This window comes from Neomonachus schauinslandi, chromosome 16, assembly GCF_002201575.2.
Source record: "Neomonachus schauinslandi chromosome 16, ASM220157v2, whole genome shotgun sequence".
NCBI lineage: Eukaryota > Metazoa > Chordata > Mammalia > Carnivora > Phocidae > Neomonachus > Neomonachus schauinslandi.
The window spans coordinates 16,289,543-16,311,257 of record NC_058418.1 but is presented as its reverse complement, the minus strand read 5'-3'; the positions used below and the strand labels follow the sequence as shown (position 1 = coordinate 16,311,257).

Sequence of the window (21,715 nt, the reverse complement as noted above, 5' to 3'; positions counted from 1 at the left end):
GAGCAGCAGGCAGAGGGAGCAGCAGGCAGAGGGAGAGGGAGAAGTCGGCTCTCCGCTGAGCAGGGAGCAGATGGGGAGCACGATTCCAGGACCCTGGGATCACGACCTGAGCCGAAGGCAAAGGCTTAACCCACTGAGCCACCCAGGCGCCCCTAGTGTTGTGTATTTTAAATATTCGTAATAAAACACATTGAAGACTACAATAAGGATCAGCTGTGTCCCAAGAAAGGACACAGCGACCAAACCTACACACACTATGAGGTGACGCATTTTACCACTCTCTCGGCCTTTACACGAACTATTCTTCCCACCCAGAACATCTCCATTTTCATCTAGCAAATCTTCAGACGTCACCTTCCCCAGAAAGCCTGGGTCAGGTGCCCCCTCTGCGCTTCCCACATCCTGACCCTTGTCTTCCCGGAAGTCGCTGTCCGGTAGTGTGTCTCTACCGACTGCAAGGCCACGGCATTCACCACTCTCTAGCCTCACCCAGCCCCGGGCTGATGTGGACCTCAGTGGGCTTTAACACTTCCGGAAGGAGCCTCAGTGGCACAGGCGGAGCCTCCGAACTTTTCTGAGCTCTCAAAAGTCCAGTTTTCTCTTTAGGGACCGGGCCAACGACTTTACAGCGCTCTCATCAGCCCTTATTCCTCCAATGAAGGCGTGGCCGCCTCACTTAGCGGCACGTACTTAGAACCAGGCTCCTCATCGGTTCCTTTTTCCGACACTCTGATTGGTCTATATTCTTCCTCGGGGTGGGCCCTCCAGGTGTGGCCAGATTCTCATTGGCCTTGCTCCGTATGATGTCATGGACCAGCGCCCGTCGCTTTCACTGATACGTCATTCACGGGCGCCAACCCCGACAAGATTAGAGAGTAGACCGCGGAACTGGCCGAGGCCGCTGAGCCGAGGCGGTGGAAGTGGCGACAGCGACGGCAGCAGCGATGGCCGGGGCGGGGCCAGCCCCGGGACTCCCGGGTGCAGGAGGACCTGTGGTTCCGGGCCCTGGCGCCGGCATGCCGGGCAAGAGCGGGGAGGAACGCTTGAAGGAGATGGAGGCGGAGATGGCATTGTAAGGCCCGCAATAAAAAGCCGTCCCAGAGTCAGAGCCACCGAGCCCTGGAGTCTCCAGGCCGAAATTAGCCCGACGCGGCTCTGTCATGGGGAAATGGGACTTTTGGGATTGTGGGGGTGGGAGTAAGAAGGGGTGAAGGCGCTATCGCAGTATACCCAGCGTTTCAGAATTAATGCGAGGTCCTGAGCTGTGGTGTCGGTTTTGCCTCCTTAGGTTTGAGCAGGAAGTTCTGGGGGCTCCGGTAACCGGCATCCCAACTGCTGTGCCTGCGGTGCCCACGGTCCCCACGGTAGAAGCGATGCAGGTTCCAGCAGCTCCTGTGATCCGCCCAATTATCGCAACCAACACTTACCAGCAGGTACGGCTGAGCTAAGGCATATAAATAAGAGAGCACAGTGCCTTGAACGCAGTGTTTGTATACAGAGAGCTATTGACATGTTGACTTATCGATTAGCATGACAAATGTTTTATGTGTCAGGCACTGAGAACACAGTAACGACTAAGCAAACAATATTTATGCCCTTTGGGAGCTTATATTCTAGAGCATGTTGTCTGGTAGAACTTTCTGTAATGATAAAGATATTCTGTATCTATTTAAAATTTACATTTAAGTTAAATAGTTCCTCTATCTCATTAGTCACATTGACCTGCTTAATAGTAAGCTATGGATGACTAGTGGAGAGAGACTACTAAAAGGAAAAGAAGTAAATGAAACTTGTTTATTCTGTCAGTAATCATTGGGTGCCTTCTATGCATCAGGCACTATTCTAGGCATTAAGCACATAACAATATAGAGAAATATAATATAGAGAAAAACAATCGCTACCTTTCTGGGGTTTACATTTTACTGGGGAAAGACAGGTCAAACTAAAGTAAGAAACGCAGAGGTTTATCAGCGTGGTCAGGGAAAGCCTTTCTGAGGAGGTGGCAGTTAATCAAAGATATAAAGGACATGATGGAGGGAACCATGGAGATATCTAGGGGAAGAGCATTCCCATCAGAGAGAACTGCCAGTGCAAGAGCCACGACACAGGTGCATACCTGACATGTTCAAGGAACAGCAGAGAGAACAGTGTGGCTAGAGTAGAGCGTGCAAGAGGGAGAGTGGGAGGAGATGAGGACAGAGAGGTGATAGAGACCAGACCTGATAGTGCCTTGTGGGCCACCATAAAGACCTTGGTTTTTACTCTGAGATGGGATGTTGCTGAAGGATTTTGAGCAGAGCGGTAATATGGTCCAACTTAGATATTAACTAACTATGGCTGTGTTTGGAGAACAGACTGAAGGGGGCTAAGGCAGAGTCAAGGAGACTGAAGAAGAGGCTACCATAATCATCTAGGCAAGAGTTAATAATGGCTTGGACCAGGGTGGAGGCATGGGAGATGAGAAGGACAGGCAGGACATAACTTCAGATAGTGTTAAATGCATTGAGGAAGATGAAATAGGATAACAAGAAAAGTTGCTACTGGGAGGGGCTAAGGACAGCTTTCACTAGTATGATCCCAAAAGCCTCCCTGAAAAGTGACATTTTAACTTAGACTTAAGGTTGACAGATAGCCAGCCCCACACAGAATGCAAAGAATGAAACCCTTGGCCTCCCAGGGTAAGCCAGCCAGGGCACCTTGAGGGCACTCACCCCAATTTCCTCCCCAACAGGTCCAACAGACTCTGGAGGCCCGGGCAGCTGCTGCAGCCACAGTGGTTCCTCCCATGGTGGGTGGCCCTCCTTTTGTGGGTCCAGGTAAGCAAGGAGTGGTGGAGGAGAGGGAGCCAGGGGTCAGGCAGGGTGATAAAAAGGGATGCCTGGGACGCTCCTCCCACCATCCTTGTCTCTTCCTATTCCAACAGTTGGCTTTGGCCCTGGTGATCGGAGTCACCTGGACAGTCCAGAGGCTCGAGAAGCTATGTTCCTGCGTCGAGCAGGTAGGTCTGGGCCGGGAACCCCACATTTGACCAAGCACTCTTGTTTTGACTACTGCAGCATCTTGCCGACATCATTGCGCTAACTCAGCCACTTCATTTCATCCTCGCTCTGACATTACCATCTTTCTAAAGCACAAACCTCATCATGTACTTGTCAGTTTGGCCTTAGTAAGGCTTCACTTATCATTGCAAACCAACCCCCTTATCATTACTCCTAATCCCTACTCCTTGCTGTGTTTCTCCATAGCACTTAATGCCTTGTAACAAGCTATACAATTTACTCATTATGGCTATCACCTTTTATTTCCTCTAAAATACAAGCTCCATGAGGGACAAAAGTCTTGGTGCCTGCCACATTGTAAGCATTATGTACTGTCTGTTGATGGGATAAATAAACCATCAAATAAGCACCAAGCTCCTCATCTGGCAGTCAAGACCCTACATCACCTGGCCCCTTACAGAGAGATCCCCCATATACTCCTCAGGAGCCCTAAGCATTACTAGAATATGCCCACAGTGTTCTTGTTGACCTCCCTTTTCTCCCCTGCTCACTGTCACCCAACTATAATCTTCCAAAGCCTATTAACTAAATCAGAATCAAGTTAACTAAGATCTGTCCTCTCCACAGGTCATTCTTACTTTTTGTTGTCAAGGTGACCTTTATACACACGGTCAATTTTTGTGACACTACTTCCTTATATGTATGAAAAGAATACATGTTCTGTAAAGTTCTGGTACAATCTCTATTAGATCAAACTTGCTGATTGTGTTACTTAATTCCTGTTATACTTTTTTTATCTGATGTCTGAGAAATCTCAACATCTTTTATTCTTTAGTATGGTCTTGATCAAAATGCACATCTGACCTGGTCACACTGCCCAGCTTCCAGCCCTGCTGTGGCTCCCTGCTGTCCTCAGGAGGACATCCATGGTCCAGCCAACAATGCTGTGCTTGGACGCCTACTGACCTTTTGACCATTCTCTTATGATGCTCTCCAAAATTTCAACTTCTGCTATTAAAATTATACTAAACTGAACTGGGAAAAAATTTTATTTGTGAATGTGCCCCTTGCCAGTTGTCTTTCTAGTCACCCTTTGCCTGACCAAAGGCAGTTGGGTCTTTATTATCCTTTAGGTTTGAGCTCACAGGTCTGTTTCTCCAGGAAGCCTCTAGCCACCCTGGCTAGGTCAGAGGGCTCCTTTGGGCTCCCCCCACTCCCCAGGCTTCCCCCTCCTAGTTCCAATCCCCCTGCCTGGGCTTTACCCCATCCTGGCCCTGATCACTCTGGGCTGTCACTCTCTGATGATGGGTCTGTTCCCTCCTGTCCGGGACCAGGAGCTCCCTGAGAGCCTTGGGTCTTTCAGTGTGTCCCTAGTATTGTCCAGGAAAGGGACAGACCCAGAGGAGATGCTCAGTGGTAAATTTTTGCTGAATGAACAAATGGAAAGACTCCTGTATCTCCCACAAGGTTCCCCAGACTCTTCTCCAGGATCTCTTGGATGCTGAGAGTACCCACACACACACACCTCACCTCAAGTGCCCCGGTCCCCCATGACACACACCCCCATCTCTCTCTCCCACAGCTGTGGCCCCCCAGAGGGCCCCTATCCTGCGTCCGGCCTTCGTCCCCCACGTGCTACAGAGAGCAGGTGAGGGGGCCAGGGTCATCATCTCTGCCACATAACTTCCCCCTAAGCCCTCCAACTCCCCCACTAACACCCTGACAGATTCTGCTCTTTCTTCCGCAGCAGGTGGTCCCCGCCCTATGGCCCTGCGGCCCCCTCACCAGGCCCTTGTGGGCCCCCCTCTGCCTGGCCCCCCCGGACCACCTATGATGTTGCCACCGATGGCTCGGGCCCCAGGGCCCCCCCCTGGGCTCCATGGCTGCCCTGAGACCTCCCCTGGTAAGTGTGGACAGGGAGCTCATGGACAGAGGTGTGAAGGGTGGGGAGATGCTCAATCCTGGCTTGATGGGCCATGTCTAAGTCTGCCTTCTCACTCTCGGACTCTGTCTCAGTCTCTATTTCTTTTTGTGCCTAATCTGTTTTTCTTTCTTTTTGTGAGGAAAGTAGAGAGAGAAACACAGGCCGTGGGTTGTTTCTGTCCCTGTATCTCTATTTTTCTTTTGATTGTCCCTCTCTATTTTTCTGTCCTGGTATCTTTGTCCCTGTGTCTGTCTCTGACTAGAGACTCCTTTCTATGTCTAGGTGTCTCGTCTGTTCTCTGGCCTCAGGCCCTTGCTTTGTTGTACAGGATGAGAGTAAGGTCTGAGCCTCTGAAAGGGCGCTCTTCTTTGTCTCCCCTTGCCCACAGGAGGAGCCAGCAACACCTCGAGAGCTGGGGCTGGGCCTGGGGTTGGGCCTGAAAGAGAAGGAAGAGGCAGTGGTGGCGGCAGCAGCCGGGCTGGAGGAGGCTAGCGCAGCGGTGGCTGTTGGGGCAGGAGGTGCCCCCACTGGCCCTGCGGTCATTGGGCCCAGCCTGCCATTGGCCCTGGCCATGCCTTTGCCTGAGCCTGAACCCCTGCCCCTCCCACTGGAAGTTGTACGAGGCCTACTGCCCCCACTGCGCATTCCTGAGCTCCTGTCCCTGCGTCCACGACCCCGGCCCCCACGGCCTGAGCCACCCCCTGGCCTCATGGCTCTTGAGGTAAGCAGGGAGCATAGCAGTCAGGGGGAAGGCAAGTAGAAAGGGCGGGGAGGGCAGACAAGAACGCATGGCCTTCCACATCCAGAAACACATGTAGCCCTCTACTGATGGAGGGAGGAGGGACCCAGGAAATTGGAGGGGCTGGGAGGACATGGGAGAGAAGGAGGCAGACACAGGTACCTCACATTCAGAAGTACATCCAGTTCTTTAATTATGGAAGCAGGAGAGTGAGGGGCATAGGCAGGTGGGGGAGCCTGAAAGGGACACATGGGTCCAAGCCCTTTGCCCCCCATCCCCCTTCCTCTACAGGTCCCAGAGCCCTTGGGTGAGGACAAAAAGAAAGGAAAGCCAGAGAAATTGAAACGGTGCATTCGCACAGCAGCTGGGAGCAGCTGGGAGGACCCCAGCCTGCTGGAGTGGGATGCAGGTAAGGGGGCCCAAGTGCAGGGCCAGGCATTGCTCAGTCAAGGACGCACCAAGGTCTCCTCCTTGGGGCAGACACAGGGAAGGTAAACCAGGTCACTCCACAACTGCCGCCTCTCTATAGGGCAGGCCCTGTTATTTGCCTACATGGTGGAGGGCTAGACTATGGCTCTGAGGGGCAGGCCCTCACCTAACCACTGAACAGAATGTGGTAGAGGCAATTGGCACCTAGGACTTTCTGAACTCTGTTTTATTCATGAGAGGCCTGGCTTGCTAAAGGTAAAAGAGCATTTTTTTTTCCTCTCAGCTTTTTATGAAAAATTTTAAACACTAGGGGCGCCTGGGTGGCTCTCTCAGTTAAGCATCTGCCTTTGGCTCAGGTCATGATCCCAGGGTCCTGGGATCCAGCCCCACATCGGGCTCTCTGCTCAGTGGGGTGTCGACTTCTCCCTCTCCCTCTGCCTGCCACTCCCCCTGCTTGTGTGTGGTGTGCTCTTTCGCTGTCAAATAAATAAATATAATCTTAAAAAAAATTTTTTTAACACTGAATTGCACAGAGAACAGCCATGTATATCCAGCACCTAGATTCAGCAATTGACATTTTGCTGTATTCACTTTATCCTTCTATGTGTATGTATGGTTTTTCTGGATTTTGCTCAGTCATTTGGAGCAAGTTATAAATGAAGTTATCACTTCCCTCCTAAATACCTCCGCATTCATCTCCTAAGAAAAGTGACAGTCTAGGGGCGCCTGGGTGGCTCAGTCGTTAAGCGTCTGCCTTCAGCTCAGGTCATGATCCCAGGGTCCTGGGATCAAGCCCAGCATTGGGCTCCCTGCTCGGCGGGAAGCCTGCTTCTCCCTCTCCCACTCCCCCTGCTTGTGTTCCCTCTCTCGCTGTGTCTCTCTCTGTCAAATAAATAAATAAAATCTTAAAAGAAAAAGAAAAGTGACAGTCTCTTTTATATCATAATATCATTAACATTCCTAAGAAAATGAATGGTCATTCTATGGTATCTCATATTCCCTTTATGTTTAAGTTTTCCCAGTTGTCCCTAAACCATCTGTTACAGCCATCTTTTCCTGTGAATCAGGATGCATGCAGTTTTCAGTCTCTAGATTATCTTTTTTTTTTTAAGATTTTATTTATTTATGTGAGAGAGAGCATGAGATGGGGGAGGGTCAGAGGGAGAAGCAGACTCCCCGCTGAGCAGGGAGCCCAATGCGGGACTCAATCCCGGGACTCCAGGATCATGACCTGAGCCGAAGGCAGTCGCTTAACCAACTGAGCCACCCAGGTGCCCTCTAGATTATCTTTTAATAAGAATGGTCTCCCTCCTACCACTTTGTCTTGTGTGTAACAGTTTTTTGAAGTGTCCAGCCCGGTTGTTTTGTAGAAGACCCCTCCCTCTGAGTTTACCAGACCATTTCCTCTGAGGGCGGTCTGACTTGTTCCGGGAGAGTGTCGTTAATCACCACAGAAGCTGTGGGGCAGCCACAGTGCTGGCTGAGGAAGCAGACCTGACGTCTACCTGCCCCAAGCCAGGGCATGGCAGCGTCAGCCTAGATGTGGTCAGTGCAGGCTGTAGACCCTAGTTCTGTGATCTTGGGCAAGTCACTTAGCCTTTCTATCCTCCTTTCCTCACTCCAGCAAGGGGATAATAATAGCATGTGCCTTGTCAGGGAAGAGATGCTTTGGGCTTGAGTGTGTTTGGTCTGGTTCAGGCCCAGCCCGGGGGATATGCTCGGGAATGGCAGCTGAGGTCAGCCTTGGAGAGGGATCAGACAGCGTGTTCATGTTTCGGGGAATTAGGGTGGGCTTTGCAGAGAAAGCAAACGGGTGTCAGGAGCTTTGGGGATATCCATGGGGAGCTGTCCAGGAGACCAAGGGATGCCAGGGGCTCAGAGGAGAGGCCAGGGCTAGGAGAGAGGAGCCTTCATTATGGCAATGGGCGAGATAGCCCTGGGGTGCGGAAAGGCAGTGCAGGTAGTTAAAAGTGAAGACTCTGGAGCCAGGTGCCTAAGTTCTTGTCCTAGCTCGGCCACTACCTGGTTGAGTAACTTCGGGCAGGTAACATGACTTCTCTGTGCCTTAGTGTAAAAGGGCCATTGGGAGTTCTGGATGTGTTAAAACCTCGCGAGTACTTAGCCAAGAGCCTAGCACAGGGTAAATACCTTACAGATGTTGGCTGTTATTATGGAGAGGGCCCCAGCCTGAGACTGCTGGGGATACAGAGGGAGGAGGGTTTGAGGGATGCCTCCAGAGCAGGGGGGCTATTTAAATAAGGCAGACACAGGGCCAGACTTCTGTATCTTCTGACCTCCTCTTTCCCAACCCCAGATGACTTCCGGATCTTCTGTGGGGATTTGGGCAATGAAGTAAATGATGACATCTTGGCACGCGCCTTCAGCCGCTTCCCATCCTTCCTTAAGGCTAAGGTGATCCGAGACAAGCGCACAGGCAAGACCAAGGGCTATGGCTTTGTCAGCTTTAAGGACCCCAGCGACTACGTGCGCGCCATGCGTGAGATGAACGGTGGGTGAGGCCTCTCTCAGGGACCGTGGGTGTGACCAGCATCAGGCCTAAGCCTGACCTCTAGTCTGACCTTGAACCCTCCATTCCCACAGGGAAGTATGTGGGCTCACGCCCCATCAAGCTGCGCAAGAGTATGTGGAAGGACCGGAACCTGGATGTGGTACGCAAGAAGCAGAAGGAGAAGAAGAAACTGGGCCTGAGATAGGGTCTGTGGCCAGGCACCCGCTCCCTCCTGGCCGGGCGCTGGCTCTTCTCCCAGATCTTTGGAAGATCCCCAACTATCCGCCCACCCACCTTCCCCAAAACCAGTTTCAATAAATTTACGTTATTTCCGTCCCTGGCTGGGCTTGGAAGCACTCTTTGGGGAGCAGGGCTTGACATCCCCCAATCTGGGAATAGTAAATAGTGTGGGGCTTTAAAAGTTTACCTAGACAAACATGCAGATGGGCATTTTTTCCATCCCTACTGTGCGCCCATCACATCTTCCTGAAGCCTCTTTTACGTGCATGCTGAGTGCAGCCCATTCCACAGAGGAGAAAGCAGAGGCTATAGCTAGGCCAAAACCTAGCTGAGACTCAGTCCAGTTATCTTCTGACTCCAGCCTGTATTCTCAGTACCAAGGTAGGGAGTCTTCTGGAGGTCACAGCTTTCCAGGCTTTCATCCATGCAGCAAAGTCACCGAAGGCCTCACCAGTGCTGGGGGCATGGTGACTGAAACAGTCCTGGATTCTGTTCCCTCAGAGCTCATGGTCCAGTGGCGGCAGATAGGCCCGTTGCCACACGGAGTGGTCAGAGTTGGGATGGCGGAGCCCAGGGTGCTGACCTGGGAGTCGGGGAGGGCTTCCTGAAGGAACTGGCCACTTCTGAGTCTGTCTCATGCTCTTCCTGTTACTCTCCCAGTCTCTGCAGTTCTCACCCTCTGCATCTCTGAAACTGTTTCCCAGTTTCTTCACTCTGCCAAACCCCAGCCACATTCTCTTGCCTTATGTCCGTGTGGACCCCCTCGAGTGCTTCTCTGTGTCTGTTTCCTTGTGAGTGTCTCTTGAGTGCCCCTCTGTTTCTTGTCTCTGAGTCTCTATTCTCTCTCTGCATCTATGGATCTCTCCCGCCTCTCTTTTCCCAGCCCTAAGCTTGACACTGCCTGTCTGAAGAAGTGTCCAAGCAGAATCTTGAACGCTACACTAAGAGCTTAGACTTTACCCTGAAGGCAGCAGTAAGCCCTGAGAAGCTGGAACCAAGTTCAAACGGGATTGGCATCAGATTTGCACTTTAGAAAGAGCCCTGACACGGCCATGCTGTGGACTAGAGGCCTGAAGGAGGCAGGGGCAGGTACCAAGCAGAGGAGAGAGACTGCGTGGTTCAAGCGTGGGGAGGGGATGAGGGTCTCCCAGGGGCAGAGCCAGCAGAACCCTGGGTTGAGAGGGGGCATGGGAGGAAGAAGGAAACAATGCCAAGACCTCTCTGGGAAGCTGGTCGCCTGGGAGAGGTGTCAAATTTCCTCTGTTCCCGCCTTCCTCCCTTACTGCTCCCTCTCTGACGTCACATTTTCCAGTCAGGTTAGAAGGGTGAGGGCCTCCCTCCCTCACAGGAAGTGCCCTTCAGCCCCCTGCCACCCGGGCTAGACTACCCAGCCCCAAGACCCTCAATCCCTACCCCCACATCACTAGCCCTTCCTGCTCAGACCCCCCCCCTGCTCACTTCAGTCACAGGACAAGGGAGGAGATGGGAAGAGGGAATGATTGCAGGAAGGAACCTTTTGTCTGTTTGTTTTAATTTAAATTCAATTAATTAACATATATTATTGGTTTCAGAGGTAGAGGTCAGTGATTCATCAGTCTTATATAACACCCAGGGCTCATTACATCATGTGCCCTTCTTAATGTCTATCACTCAGTTACCCCATCCCTCCAACCCCCCTCCACTCCAGCAACCCTTCAGTTTGTTTGCTATGATTAAGAGTCTCTTGCGGTTTATCTCCGAAAGGAAGCTTTTAAATGTGTGCACTTAAGTCCTCCTGAGGAAAGGGAGAGAAAGCTCAACGGCGGGGTTGAGAGACGGATGGACAGAGATGAAGAGATGTAGCAAGCAGGAGATGGGGAGATGGGGAGGGAGACAAAGATGGAGAGGTGAGAACTGCAGGTGAAGGCAGTACAATGGGAAGGGACATGGGGAGAAAACCCAAAGAGAGAAATGGGGACAGAGAGATAAGGAAGTAGGGAGAGAGATGGGGAGGGTGACACGGCCTCATAAGGCCTCACTGGAGTCAGGCCTGGTGCAAGAGAGACCCAGAGCCAGGGACACTAACTTGGGCAGAGAGCCATGGACAGACACACACACACACAGGAGAAAGACCAGCTTCAGGGAGAGGAGGCCTGGGGCCTGGTGGGGATCAGCAGGATACCCTGCAGGCCCCTGGGTTGGATGGATGGTGGAGCAGTGATGCCTGGGGGCTCTTTGCTCCCCCAATGCTGAGGTCAATCCCAGCACTCCCCACTTGCCCACTCTGTGACCCATTAAGTGCCTCTCCCTCCTAAGGCCCAGTTTCCCTAATGTAACATGAACAGAGGAGCAGTGCCCACACCCCCGTCCTCCCACCCCCAGAATGGCAGGTGGTTAATGGTCAAGCAGGGTGAATACTGGAAAATGCCCATATCAAAGAGGTTCTTTTTAATGGTAAATACTTACTAATACATACAGCAGGATGGGTACAACCACAGGCTCTAAGCCAAGCTACCTAGGTTTAGGGTTACCAGATTTAGGAAATAAAATTACAGGACAGGGGCACCTGGGTGGCTCAGTCAGTTAAGCATCAACTCTTGATTTTGGCTCAGGTCATGGTCTCAGGGTTGTGAGATCGAGCCCCCACTTGGGCTCTGTGCTCAGCGCTCAGCGGGGATTCTGCTTCTCTCTCCCCCTCTTCCTCTGCCCCTCCCCCTGCTCGCATTCTCTCTCTTTCTCTCTCCAATAAATAAACAAAACTTTAAAAAAAAATACAGGAGACCTAGGTTATATTTGAAGTTCCGGATAAATAATTTTTTAGTATAATTATGTCCCAACTATTGCATGTATGTATATGTTACACGTATACAGGTGGGTTGGGTTTTTTTTTTGCTGAATCATTTGAAACAAGTAATACTTCACCCCTGAATATGTGTTCATTTCCTTATAGAGACATCTTTCAGACCATAATCATATCTCAGAAAATGAATAATTCTATACCTCATATTCAGTTCATACTCAAATTTCCCCCATTTGTCTCAAACTATTACAGCATAGGATTCTGGAGATGAAGAGAAGTGAAAGGAAGTCCGCTTCAATTTCCCTTTTCATAAAATGAAGACTAGTACTTACCTCAGAAAAGGATTAAATGAAGGCCCCTGGTACAGTTGGTGGCATGCAGTGAGCCCTCAATAACTGTTAGCTATTAGAATTACTCTGGTTATTGTTTACATTGTTGATGTGTTATCATGATTGACACTCCTCAAGAGCAGCCCCAGAACGTCCTCAAAGCCCTCGAAGGGGATCCTGGGTCGGCCTCCCCCAACCGTATTTCTCCACCCCGCCTCGCAGTCCCCCCACAGATTGTGACGTTGGCGGACCTGGGGTCTGGCCGGAAATCCCCCTTCCTGTTGCAGATAAGCCTGGCGCAGCCCAGCTGACCCCAGACCCTCCCCCCTACCCCCCATGTCGCAGGATCAAGTCCCCAAGACGGAAAACCTGGCCACCCAACCCCCCCGCTCCACCCCCATCACCCCGTAAACACGCCTCCGCACCCCGGGTCTCTCACAGCCCGCCGTTCCCCAAGCTCCTGTCCCAAGGCCAAGCCACCCCTGCAGCAGGACAGCTGTAGCTATCAGGAGGAAGGCGGCCATCCCTGAGGGGTGGGGGGTGGGGGGTGGGCGGGGGGCGCTTGGCCCCGCCCCGGGCCCTGCAACTCGACCCGGCTGCGACCCCCGGCTCTGACGTCTCGGAAAATTCCCCCCTGCCCAGGCCCCCAGGGGAGGGGGTACATGGTATGAAATGGGGCTGAGACCCCTGGCCGGGGACAGAGAAACCCGCCAGAGGTGAGCCATGAACTGGGGACTGGATGTCTGGGGCCCTGGACTCCTGGGTCTGAGGGAGGAGAGGGCTGAGGTCCCTTACTCCTAGTCTGAGAAAAGGGACACTGGAGGCCAAGATTCCAGGGTCCTGGGGAAGGAGGGAGCAAAAGGCCCGGACTCCTGGCTCTAAGGGAAGCAAGAGCTGGGGCCCAGACTCCAGGGTCCCTAAGTGTCACCAGCTCACCCCTTACCCCCTTTTTTCCCCCTGTCCAGAACATTCACAAGGAGCATCCATGGACATCTGGAACTGGGATGAAGCGTCTCCACAGGAAGTGCCCCCAGGGAACAGGCTGTCAGGGCTGGGTAGGCTGCTGGGGCTGAGTCCTTGTGAGGGGAGGGTGCACAGGTGGGGGCCTCCGCAGACCCCGACCCGGCCCTACCCGCCTCATTGCCTGCAGAAGGAGCTGAACTCGGCTTCTATTTCCCCGAACTGGCGCTCCCCGGGGACACGCTGATAGCGGAGACACGCTGGAAAGGTGACTGTGGGCTGGGACTCCTGGGAGCTGAGGAAGGTGAGAGGCTGGGCTCCTGGGTCTGAGGGAGGAAGGGGGCGTGCCTGGACTCCTGAGGCTGAAGGGGGAGAGGGCTGCTGGCTTGAAGTCCTGAGGTTGAAAGAGGACGAGGCCAGGGTCCTGAGTTCTAGGTGTGAGTGAGTAGGGGCTGGGGGCAATAACTCAGTCCCTGACCAATGAAGACTGCTGGGTGAGTGGTCGAGGGGGCGTCTCTGGTCATTGCTCACACCCTTCCCTAAACTCTGCTCGTTCTTATCCCTCACAGGGCTCCCACAGCCGGACTGGGGCTCTGCGTTACCGCACCCAGAAGCTCCATGGGGGGCGGGTGAGTGTGTGCGCAGAGGCGGGGTAAGGAGGGGACTAGGGTCCTCCACCGTAGCTAGAGGTTTAAACTCTTTGATCTTTGAGGGGAACGGGGCTAGGACGGGAACCCCTGTGTCCTCGAGATGGCATGGCCTAGATCCGGGAGCCCAGGGCGCCAGGGCTGAGAGCTTAGACTCCCAAGAACCCCTGAGGGGGCCGGGGACCGGGACACCTGTGCTCCCCTCACTTGGGGTCTGTTACTCCTCACAGAGCCCGCCCCTCAGGCTCTTCGGTGGTCGGGAGACTGGACAGACTTGGAGTGCACCGGCTCGGACCCTTGGAGCGGCGTCTTCCAGGCCCTGGGCCCCGCCCCTCCCGGCCTGGGTCCCGCCCCCTTAGCTGGTGCTGCGGGGGCCGCGGGCCAGAACTGTACCACCTCCGGGGGAGGGACCAACTCGTGGTCCTGCGCCCAGGCCGCCGCCAGCTCCACCAACTGGGACTGTTCTATTGGCCTCGACGGCCCCACCTACTGGGGCAAGGGCCTCCGCGGGGAGCCGAGCGCGGACTCTACCATTTCGTTGGGTGGGCCTGCGGGCTCAGACTATACCACCTCCTGGGTCTCGGGGCTGCAAACGGACTGCACCACCTCTTCAAAGGGGTACCAGACTTCAGATCTCACCACGTCCTCCGAACCAAGCCAGCAGTCGGGCGGCATAACCTTGGCTTCTTACCCCAAAAATAACCACCGAGGTGAGAAGTCCGCCCCACCAGACTCTAGTGAGGCGGGGTCTAGGCGCGTTAGGGCGGGACCCGGGAAATTGGCAGGGAAGGTGCGGGGCTTAGTTACCTAAGAGCCCGAGAAAGGCGGTGAGGGTGGGTCCTGAGGGAAAGAGGACTGAGACACTGGTAGTCTAATAGGGAGCAGGAGACCAGAACCTAGGCTCCTGGATTAGGTGAGAGGAAAGAGGTGAGGGTCTGGATGCCTGGGTCACCAAGGTGTGGCAGCCAAACTCCTCTAAGTTTCCGAGCTGGGGGCCTCGGCTGCGTGGGTCCCTGAGGCCGATTCTTGGGTTCCTTATATGGAGGGATCCGGACTCTTTGGGCCCCGAGGAGGAAGGGATCTGGACTTCTGGGCCCCGAGTTGGGAGGACCTGGACCCCTGGACCTTCGAAGCGAGGGAGCCCCGACAGCTGGGTCGTCGAAGGGACATGGTCTGGGGCTAGGAAGCCTGAGTGTTCACCTGTCTGCACTCTGCAGGTCCCATTCAGCTGTGGCAGTTCCTCCTGGAGCTGCTCCGAGACGGGGAGCGTAGCAACTGCATCCGCTGGACTGGCAACAGCCGCGAGTTCCAGCTGTGTGACCCCAGAGAGGTGGGGGAGCCTCCCAGGCGCGCCAAATCCCGCCCCGGTCTCCTCCGGTTCAATTTAGCCGGGCCATTCTGTTTGCCTAGTAGTTGGCCCCGCCCCCAGCTCGTACTCCTCTCAACCCCGCGGGGAGTTACCTGGACTAACTCGCGTCCGGATCGTACCCGAAACCGCACCCCCCGCCCCGCCCGTCAGTGGCCAAGCCCCGCTCCCTCCTGCCCTCTCAGACTAAGCCGGGCCTCTGTCCTAGGTGGCGCGGCTGTGGGGTGAGCGCAAGAGGAAACCCGGCATGAACTACGAGAAACTGAGCCGAGGCCTGCGCTACTACTACCGTCGCGACATCGTGCGCAAGAGCGGTGGGCGCAAGTACACGTACCGTTTCGGGGGCCGCGTGCCCGGCCTGGCCTATCCGGACTGCGCTGGGGGTGCACCGGGAGGAGCGACCCAATAAAAATATCCCATCAAACTAGTCGTGAGTGCTGCCTGCATCCTTCCCACGGATACTGACTAAACCGAATAGGGACTCTAAGTGTGCACCACCACACTCACATCCCACCGCCACCCCCACCCCCGCCTGTGTGACCCTAAGACACACCCAGACCCTTAGGGGACCTACTTGTGTGCTCACTGTGTGATGGGACTTTCAAAGGAATCGTCTCAGTCCCTACAGGGCCTAGTATGTGCCTGCCTGTGCTGGGACTTGTAAAGGAATCAGACCCAATCACTAACTTTCAGTTTACCTACCGTGTCCCTCCTGAAGAGAGGACTCAAGACTCCAAAAAACAGTTTATGTGTGTCCTTCCGGTGCTTTTCCTAAGGAAAATTAGGCCTAGGGTTTGATCCCCCAAACCACCTCCTGTCTTCCCACTCCAAGCTGAGGGTGATAGAACTACGATCTAGACCCCATTCTGGGAACCACTGAGCCCCTAAAAAAGAATGGTCCTCCCATGGACTGACAAGATGCCCATTTTAAATATCTGGTCTGGGAAGGACTAACCAAGGTGACCTGAAGGAGGTGAGGGAGGGAGCCAGCTTCAGGAAGAGCATTGCAGGTCAAGGGGACAGCAAGTGCAAAGGCCCTTAGAGGGAAGTCAGCCTGCATGTTTAAGTAGGAGGAGGCCAGTGTGGCTGGGGCAGTGGGAGGAAGGATAGGAAGGATAGGAAATGAGGGTATAAGAGAGACAAAACTGTGTAGGTCATTTGTAAGGACTTTGGCTTTTGACTGAGAGAGTCAGACAAGACCCAAGGGGAGGGTTCTAGGCCAAAGGGAAGTGATCTGACTGAGGTGTTAACAGGGTCCCCTCTGGCTGAGTGGATGATTGTGGAGGGCAGTGGGGAAGCCAGGAGGCCAGGGAGTGGACTACTGCAATAGCCTAGGCTAGAGGTGCCTGTGACTTGAACCGGATGTCGGAGAAAATTCTGGATATATTGCTAAGGCAGAGCCAACAGGATTTCTTGACAGATCAGCTGTGGGGTATGAGAGTCAGAGCTACCTCTGTGACTAGAAGCATAGATGTGTCACTTTCCGAGATGGATTATTTCTGCCAGACCCAAGCTTTTATTCTTAACCCCGCCTATGATTGCAGGACTTTGATTTGAGTCCTCAGGAACCCAAATCTGTGTTAATTTGTGCCTTCTGAGGCCTGGGGAAAGAAGATAATGAACAGGGACGTGGAGTCTGGGTATTCCTCCTAATGTGGCAAATGACCCTGGGAGAAAAACTGGTTCGATTTCAAACCCCTAACAATTGATACCGTAATAAGCATAAAGAGGGTAAGGATTCTTGTGTTTTGTTCAGCGATGCTTCCCCAAGCCTTAGAGAAGAACCTGGCACAGGGTAAGCGTTCAATAAGTAATTCTTGCATGAATAAGGACACTTCTGCTGGGATATTTTCCCCAGGCCCACTCCACAACTAGCCCCAAGAAACAAAACTCTTTTCCCTAGGTAAAAACAGGAAGGTGACGAGAACCGGTAACCAGCGTCTCAAGCCCCCACTGGACCTTCGAAGTGCCACGCAAGCTCACGATTGGGCCGAGAGTGATGATGAACAGGCATTCAGCCCAATAGGAGTTCGGGGTTCGCCCGGATGGGCGTGGCCTTAATGGATTCGCGGACGGCCTCCACGAGGGCGCTCTAGCCACGCGGAAGACTCTCATTTACTCGGCCTTTCCTCACTTCCGGCCGGTCTTAATTCCGCTTCCGGTCCGACTCGCGTTTTTGCTGAGGGTCACATTGAGCTGCGAGGTGTTGCTGTGGTGTGTTTAGGTGAGTGTCGAGGGCTTGGATAGCTGGGACCCTATCCTGGGGAATTGAGGAACCGGACTCTAGTTTCCCCGAGAACGAAGTGAGTTTCTAGCCCGCGGCGTCCGGCCTCCCTGGTCCCTGGGGTTCTGTTCTGTTAGTAGTCCTCTAGCTAACGATTATGTAGCTCTTCTTTAATGCCAGGTAACATTTCAAGTGACTTTATTAATTCATTTTGTTTTCCCTCCAGCCCTATGAGGTAGGGCCTGTAATGATCCCTTTTTGACAGTGGCGCAGCTGAAGCTCAGCGATATTAAGCTGCCAGTGTCCAGGGTTTGGATTCTGTAGTTTGGACTGTAGTGCCCTCAATCACCAGACCGCAGGCGTGGCCTCCCGTGGCTTGCCCGGGTCGCAGTCTGGCTCCCTAGTTTCTGGTCCTCCCTCCCGCTTGGACTTTGGAGAGGCCTCAGAGTCATCTATAACACCCCCCCACACCCCACCCCACCCCCCCGCAAAACAACTGCTCCGAACAAATCTGGGTCCCAGCGCTGGTATTCTACGTCCCCCTCCCCACGCCCCTCTATGCTTTTCCCCCAGAGACAACGCTGTGGTTCCCCAGATCCCATCCCCATCACTATCTTGGATCTCTTGAATTTAACACTGGCCTGATCACTTCTTTGTAACCCCATTATTCTTCGAATTCTCTAGGATAGAGGCAGTTTCACATTCCCTGGTGAAAACTGCGTGTCACCTCCTAAAAGACTTTATAACAGGTTTTTAACTCTGGGTCTGCAAAATCAATAGAATGCAAGGTGTGCTAGGACTTGAATGGGGAAAAAATTACATCTGTATTTTTCTTAATCTGTAATTGAAATGTAGCATTTCCTTCAGTTAGGGCTGGAGGCAACAACCTTAGTAATATTAGCAATCAAAATCACAGGTCATCTTATATCACATTATGGTTGCAGATGTCACAGAATACATTTCCACTTTCGATTACTTCAAAATTGTGGTAGTCAGTAAGCCCTCAGCTACATACAACTGGTGTTCTTTGTGATCCTCTGCAGTTTTTTTTAATGCATTTAAAAATATTCTGAGAGAGGGTCATTAGACCCCTGAGGAGTTCATGGCACCAAAGAGATGAAGAACCTCTGCAGTGTAGGTTCTGTCGATGATGGGGTGCAGTTCCTCCACTTGTATGACCTTGGGAAGTCACTTAGACGCCCGGTCCCTTGTCTGAAACAGTGATAGCAATAGTTCCTACCTTTTAGAGTGGCTGCAGGAGTAAAGTGTAGAACAGTGCTTGGCCTCGACTAAGCACCAGTGAATGTTAGCTGGTGTTATTTTGGAATGAATAAGACCTGATTTTGCTAAGTAGTAACCCCCCTCCACCAAGCCCTGCTGTAACTGCCACACTTAGATGTGTGGGTTTGCCCCACCCTTCACCTCTGTGTGTATATATTGAGAGGGAGAAAGTGGTGGCTTGTTCACACCTACCTACTCCATTCTCCTGTGTCTGGGTGGGCTGACATCCCCGTGCCCAGGCCCCCTAGAACTTTTGCCGACATCCACTCTCTTTGCCTCCAAGAATCAGCACCATGGCAGAAGACATCAAGACCAAAATCAAGAACTACCAGACTGCCCCTTTTGACAGCCGCTTCCCCAACCAGAACCAGACCAGGAACTGCTGGCAGAACTACCTGGGTAAGCAGGGCACGGGGGTGCGAAGGGATGCGGAACCTTTTCCTGGTCCTACACTTCAAGGTGTTTACCTATTGCCTGCTCCTGGGGGATCTGTACATCCTAGGCCTCTTTTTTCCGTCTGAACATCCTACTTTGCCGGGCTCATGCCCCTCATCACAGCTGTGTTCAAGATCCAAGATCTGGGCCAGGGTCACAAACTTTGATTCCTACAATGATATATATATATATACTTTTAAGATTTATTTGTGTGTGTATGAGACAGATGTTAACATACATACAGGAAATGCATAAAATATAACGTACAGCTAAATGAATAATACTTAAGTGAATCCCCTGTGTAACTATAACCTGGATAGAAAATTAGATCCTGTCAGCATTCTGAGCTTCTTTGCCTACTGCATGCCCTGTCGTAAACACAACATCCTACTCTCTGCACGAGAGATGCTACCCTGCCGGCTTAAGGCAATCACATTTTGGTTTTATCACTGCTTTTAGGTTCGCCTCTTGATGACCTTGACAAATATCGTATATATTCTCTTTTGTTTGGGTTTCTTCATTCAGCAGTTTTGAAGATTCATCCTTGCTGTGGCGTGTGGTTTGCTCATTTTCATTGTGTACAGTTGTCCATCATGTATTCCCAGACACTTGTGTGCTTTCCAATTTGGGGCTTTTATGAATGACTATGCTATAAACGTTCTCTTAAATGTAATTTGATGTCCATGCGAATGCTTTTCTGTGTAGAGAATGTGCCCAGGAGTGGAATACCTGGAGTAATTTTCTTTTTTTAAATTAATTGCCTACTTAAAAAAACCAGATTATCCCCCTCCTGTCCTCCTCTGTAGGATGCCAGCATCTTAGCCCCAAGATCATCTTCCCCTTCCCTTGCCCTGGTTTTGGACTTCATAATCCCCACACATGCCCCTCATGTTGCCCCCTCATTCCAGACCCCAAAATTTTCAAGTCAAACAGTAGTTGTCTAGGGGTTGCAAAATCAACTTAGCAAGGCCTGTCTAGCCCTTTTCAGTACATCTGTAGGAATAGACATTCCTTGTGACACTTGTTTTGTGGGTGTATGTGTGTATGTAACTGGTTGTGAAGTAAAGACAATTTCTGTGAGTTTTGATAAAAAATGTGTTCTAGCCCTTGGCCCAGGCTGACCCTGAACTGCTCTCTCCACAGACTTCCACCGCTGTGAGAAGGCAATGACTGCTAAAGGGGGTGATGTCTCCGTGTGCGAATGGTACCGTCGTGTGTACAAGTCCCTCTGCCCCATATCCTGGGTATGTGCCACCTCCTGGGGCCCTTGGGACGCTGGGGTGGGGTCTTAGCAGAGAGAAGTATGGTAGCTTGGAGGGGGCTCATCTGGGAGAGGCAGAGGGAGGACAGGGCATCGCGCCATCCATGGGACTTGGCCTTGTCTTCTTTCTGGAATTGCCTCCCTTCTCTCTTTTCACCGGTACTCTCAACCTGTCAGGGCTCTCAGCCAGGGCGACCAGGGCCCTCTCCTCGCCACATCCCTCTTGCCCGTGAACTCCACAAATAGATACACAGTGCCGGCTCCCCGTCCCTGTGGGGCTCACCATCTTGTGCAATTCTCTGCCTTTTTATTATGCAAATTTTCAGATTATACATAAAAATAGAGTAATTCAGTGACCCCCAATTATACCCACTACCCAAATTGAATAGTTTCAAGATTGTTCCACATTCCCTTCATCTGTCCCCTTTTCTTCTTTGCTGAAGTGTTCTGAAGCAAATCCTAAGCATGTCTTTTCATCCCTACCTACTTCAGTGTGCATCTCTAGAAGACTCAGACCCAATAAGGCAGTTAGTCTGTTTAGCCCTGATTTGACCAGACCTTTTGTCACCATTTAATACTCTGTCATACACTTTTTCAAATAAAGAATTTATGTTTAATATTGTACTGTTTCTTCAAAGTAAAAATCCCATTGACTGCAAGAAACATGGAGAGATGGTCAAATCTTTTTTTAAAATGCCGGAAGTGAATGTAACCAGCATGCTAATTTCAGAGATGTTAAAATAAAAAGCCCTTGTGTCTTAGAATCAAAATATGATACTATTTTTTTTTTAAGATTTTATTTATTTATGTATTAGAGAGAGCGAGAAACAGCATGAGAGGGGAGAAGGTCAGAGGGAGAAGCAGGCTCGCTGCTGAGCTGGGAGCCCGATGTGGGACTCGATCCCGGGACTCCAGGATCATGACCTGAGCCGAAGGCAATCGCTTAACCAACTGAGCCACCCAGGTGCCCAAAATAATGATACTATTACAGGTCATAGTACTCATTTAAAAAACAAAAAACAGGGGTGCCTGGGTGGCTCAGTCACTTAAGCATCCAACACTTGATTTCGGGTCAGGTCATGATCTCAGGGTCATGAGATGGAGCCCAGAATTGCGCTCAGCGGGGTATCTGCTAGAGATTCTTTCTCTCCCTCTCCCCCTCCTCCCATTCAGGTGGGCTCTCTTGCTCTGTCTACCTCTCTTTCAAATAAGTCTTAAAAAAAAAAAAGTAAGCAGTACAGTAAAATAAAAGTAGGAGCCCTCTTGTGCTCCCCAGCCCCCCTTCCCTGAGGTAACTACTGTTAGCTGATTACCTTCTTCTCTGTATAAATTAATCATACAGAGACCTGGGGAGCTTTCTGTGTATGGGTGGGTCGTACTATATGGTCTTTGACTACTTTGACCTAATCAATGTGTCTTGAAGCCTTTCTTATAATAATGCATATAGGTCTGCCTTACTTGTTTTAGTAAGTTTCATATGCTTTTATTTAACTGTTTCCCTGTTGATGGAGATGATGTTCTAGTTTTTTCAGTATATTTGAAACATCCTTGATGTATGCCTTCGGGGCTTATTTCTTTTTTTTTTTTTTTTTT

General features: G+C 51.8%; 3 protein-coding genes across 4 annotated transcripts in view; all 3 read left to right on the top strand.

Annotated features, from left to right (window-relative positions):
- The first annotated feature begins 853 nt into the window (after positions 1 to 853).
- RBM42 (RNA binding motif protein 42) lies at positions 854 to 8,940 on the top strand. Its single transcript, XM_021700837.2, is given in 11 exon segments — positions 854 to 1,072; positions 1,289 to 1,433; positions 2,732 to 2,816; positions 2,924 to 2,998; positions 4,582 to 4,647; positions 4,726 to 4,859; positions 4,861 to 4,902; positions 5,312 to 5,644; positions 5,954 to 6,071; positions 8,406 to 8,600; positions 8,693 to 8,940. Coding segments are annotated over 11 exon segments (1,434 nt in total). The 5' UTR covers positions 854 to 944; the 3' UTR covers positions 8,806 to 8,940.
- A 3,993-nt stretch (positions 8,941 to 12,933) lies between these two features.
- ETV2 (ETS variant transcription factor 2) lies at positions 12,934 to 15,347 on the top strand. 2 transcript variants are annotated; one of them, XM_021700867.2, is made up of 6 exons: positions 12,934 to 13,003; positions 13,099 to 13,179; positions 13,463 to 13,537; positions 13,786 to 14,265; positions 14,773 to 14,885; positions 15,130 to 15,347. In XM_021700867.2, the coding sequence occupies exons 1-6, from the start codon at positions 12,934 to 12,936 to the stop codon at positions 15,328 to 15,330; spliced, it is 1,020 nt and encodes a 339-aa protein (XP_021556542.1). In that variant the 3' UTR covers positions 15,331 to 15,347. The 2 variants fall into 2 exon arrangements, with proteins under 2 accessions (XP_021556542.1, XP_044778221.1); XM_044922286.1 differs by having other exon boundaries at positions 13,099 to 13,186; positions 13,467 to 13,537.
- Positions 15,348 to 17,029: 1,682 nt separating this feature from the next.
- The window catches only part of LOC110590161 (cytochrome c oxidase subunit 6B1), a 7,357-nt gene continuing 2,671 nt past the window's right edge, over positions 17,030 to 21,715 (top strand). The window contains exons 1-3 of the mRNA XM_021700906.1: positions 17,030 to 17,145; positions 18,710 to 18,825; positions 20,005 to 20,105. Coding sequence (XP_021556581.1) covers positions 18,720 to 18,825; positions 20,005 to 20,105 — 207 coding nt within the window. The 5' untranslated portion in view covers positions 17,030 to 17,145; positions 18,710 to 18,719. The remainder of the gene's footprint in view (positions 17,146 to 18,709; positions 18,826 to 20,004; positions 20,106 to 21,715) is intronic.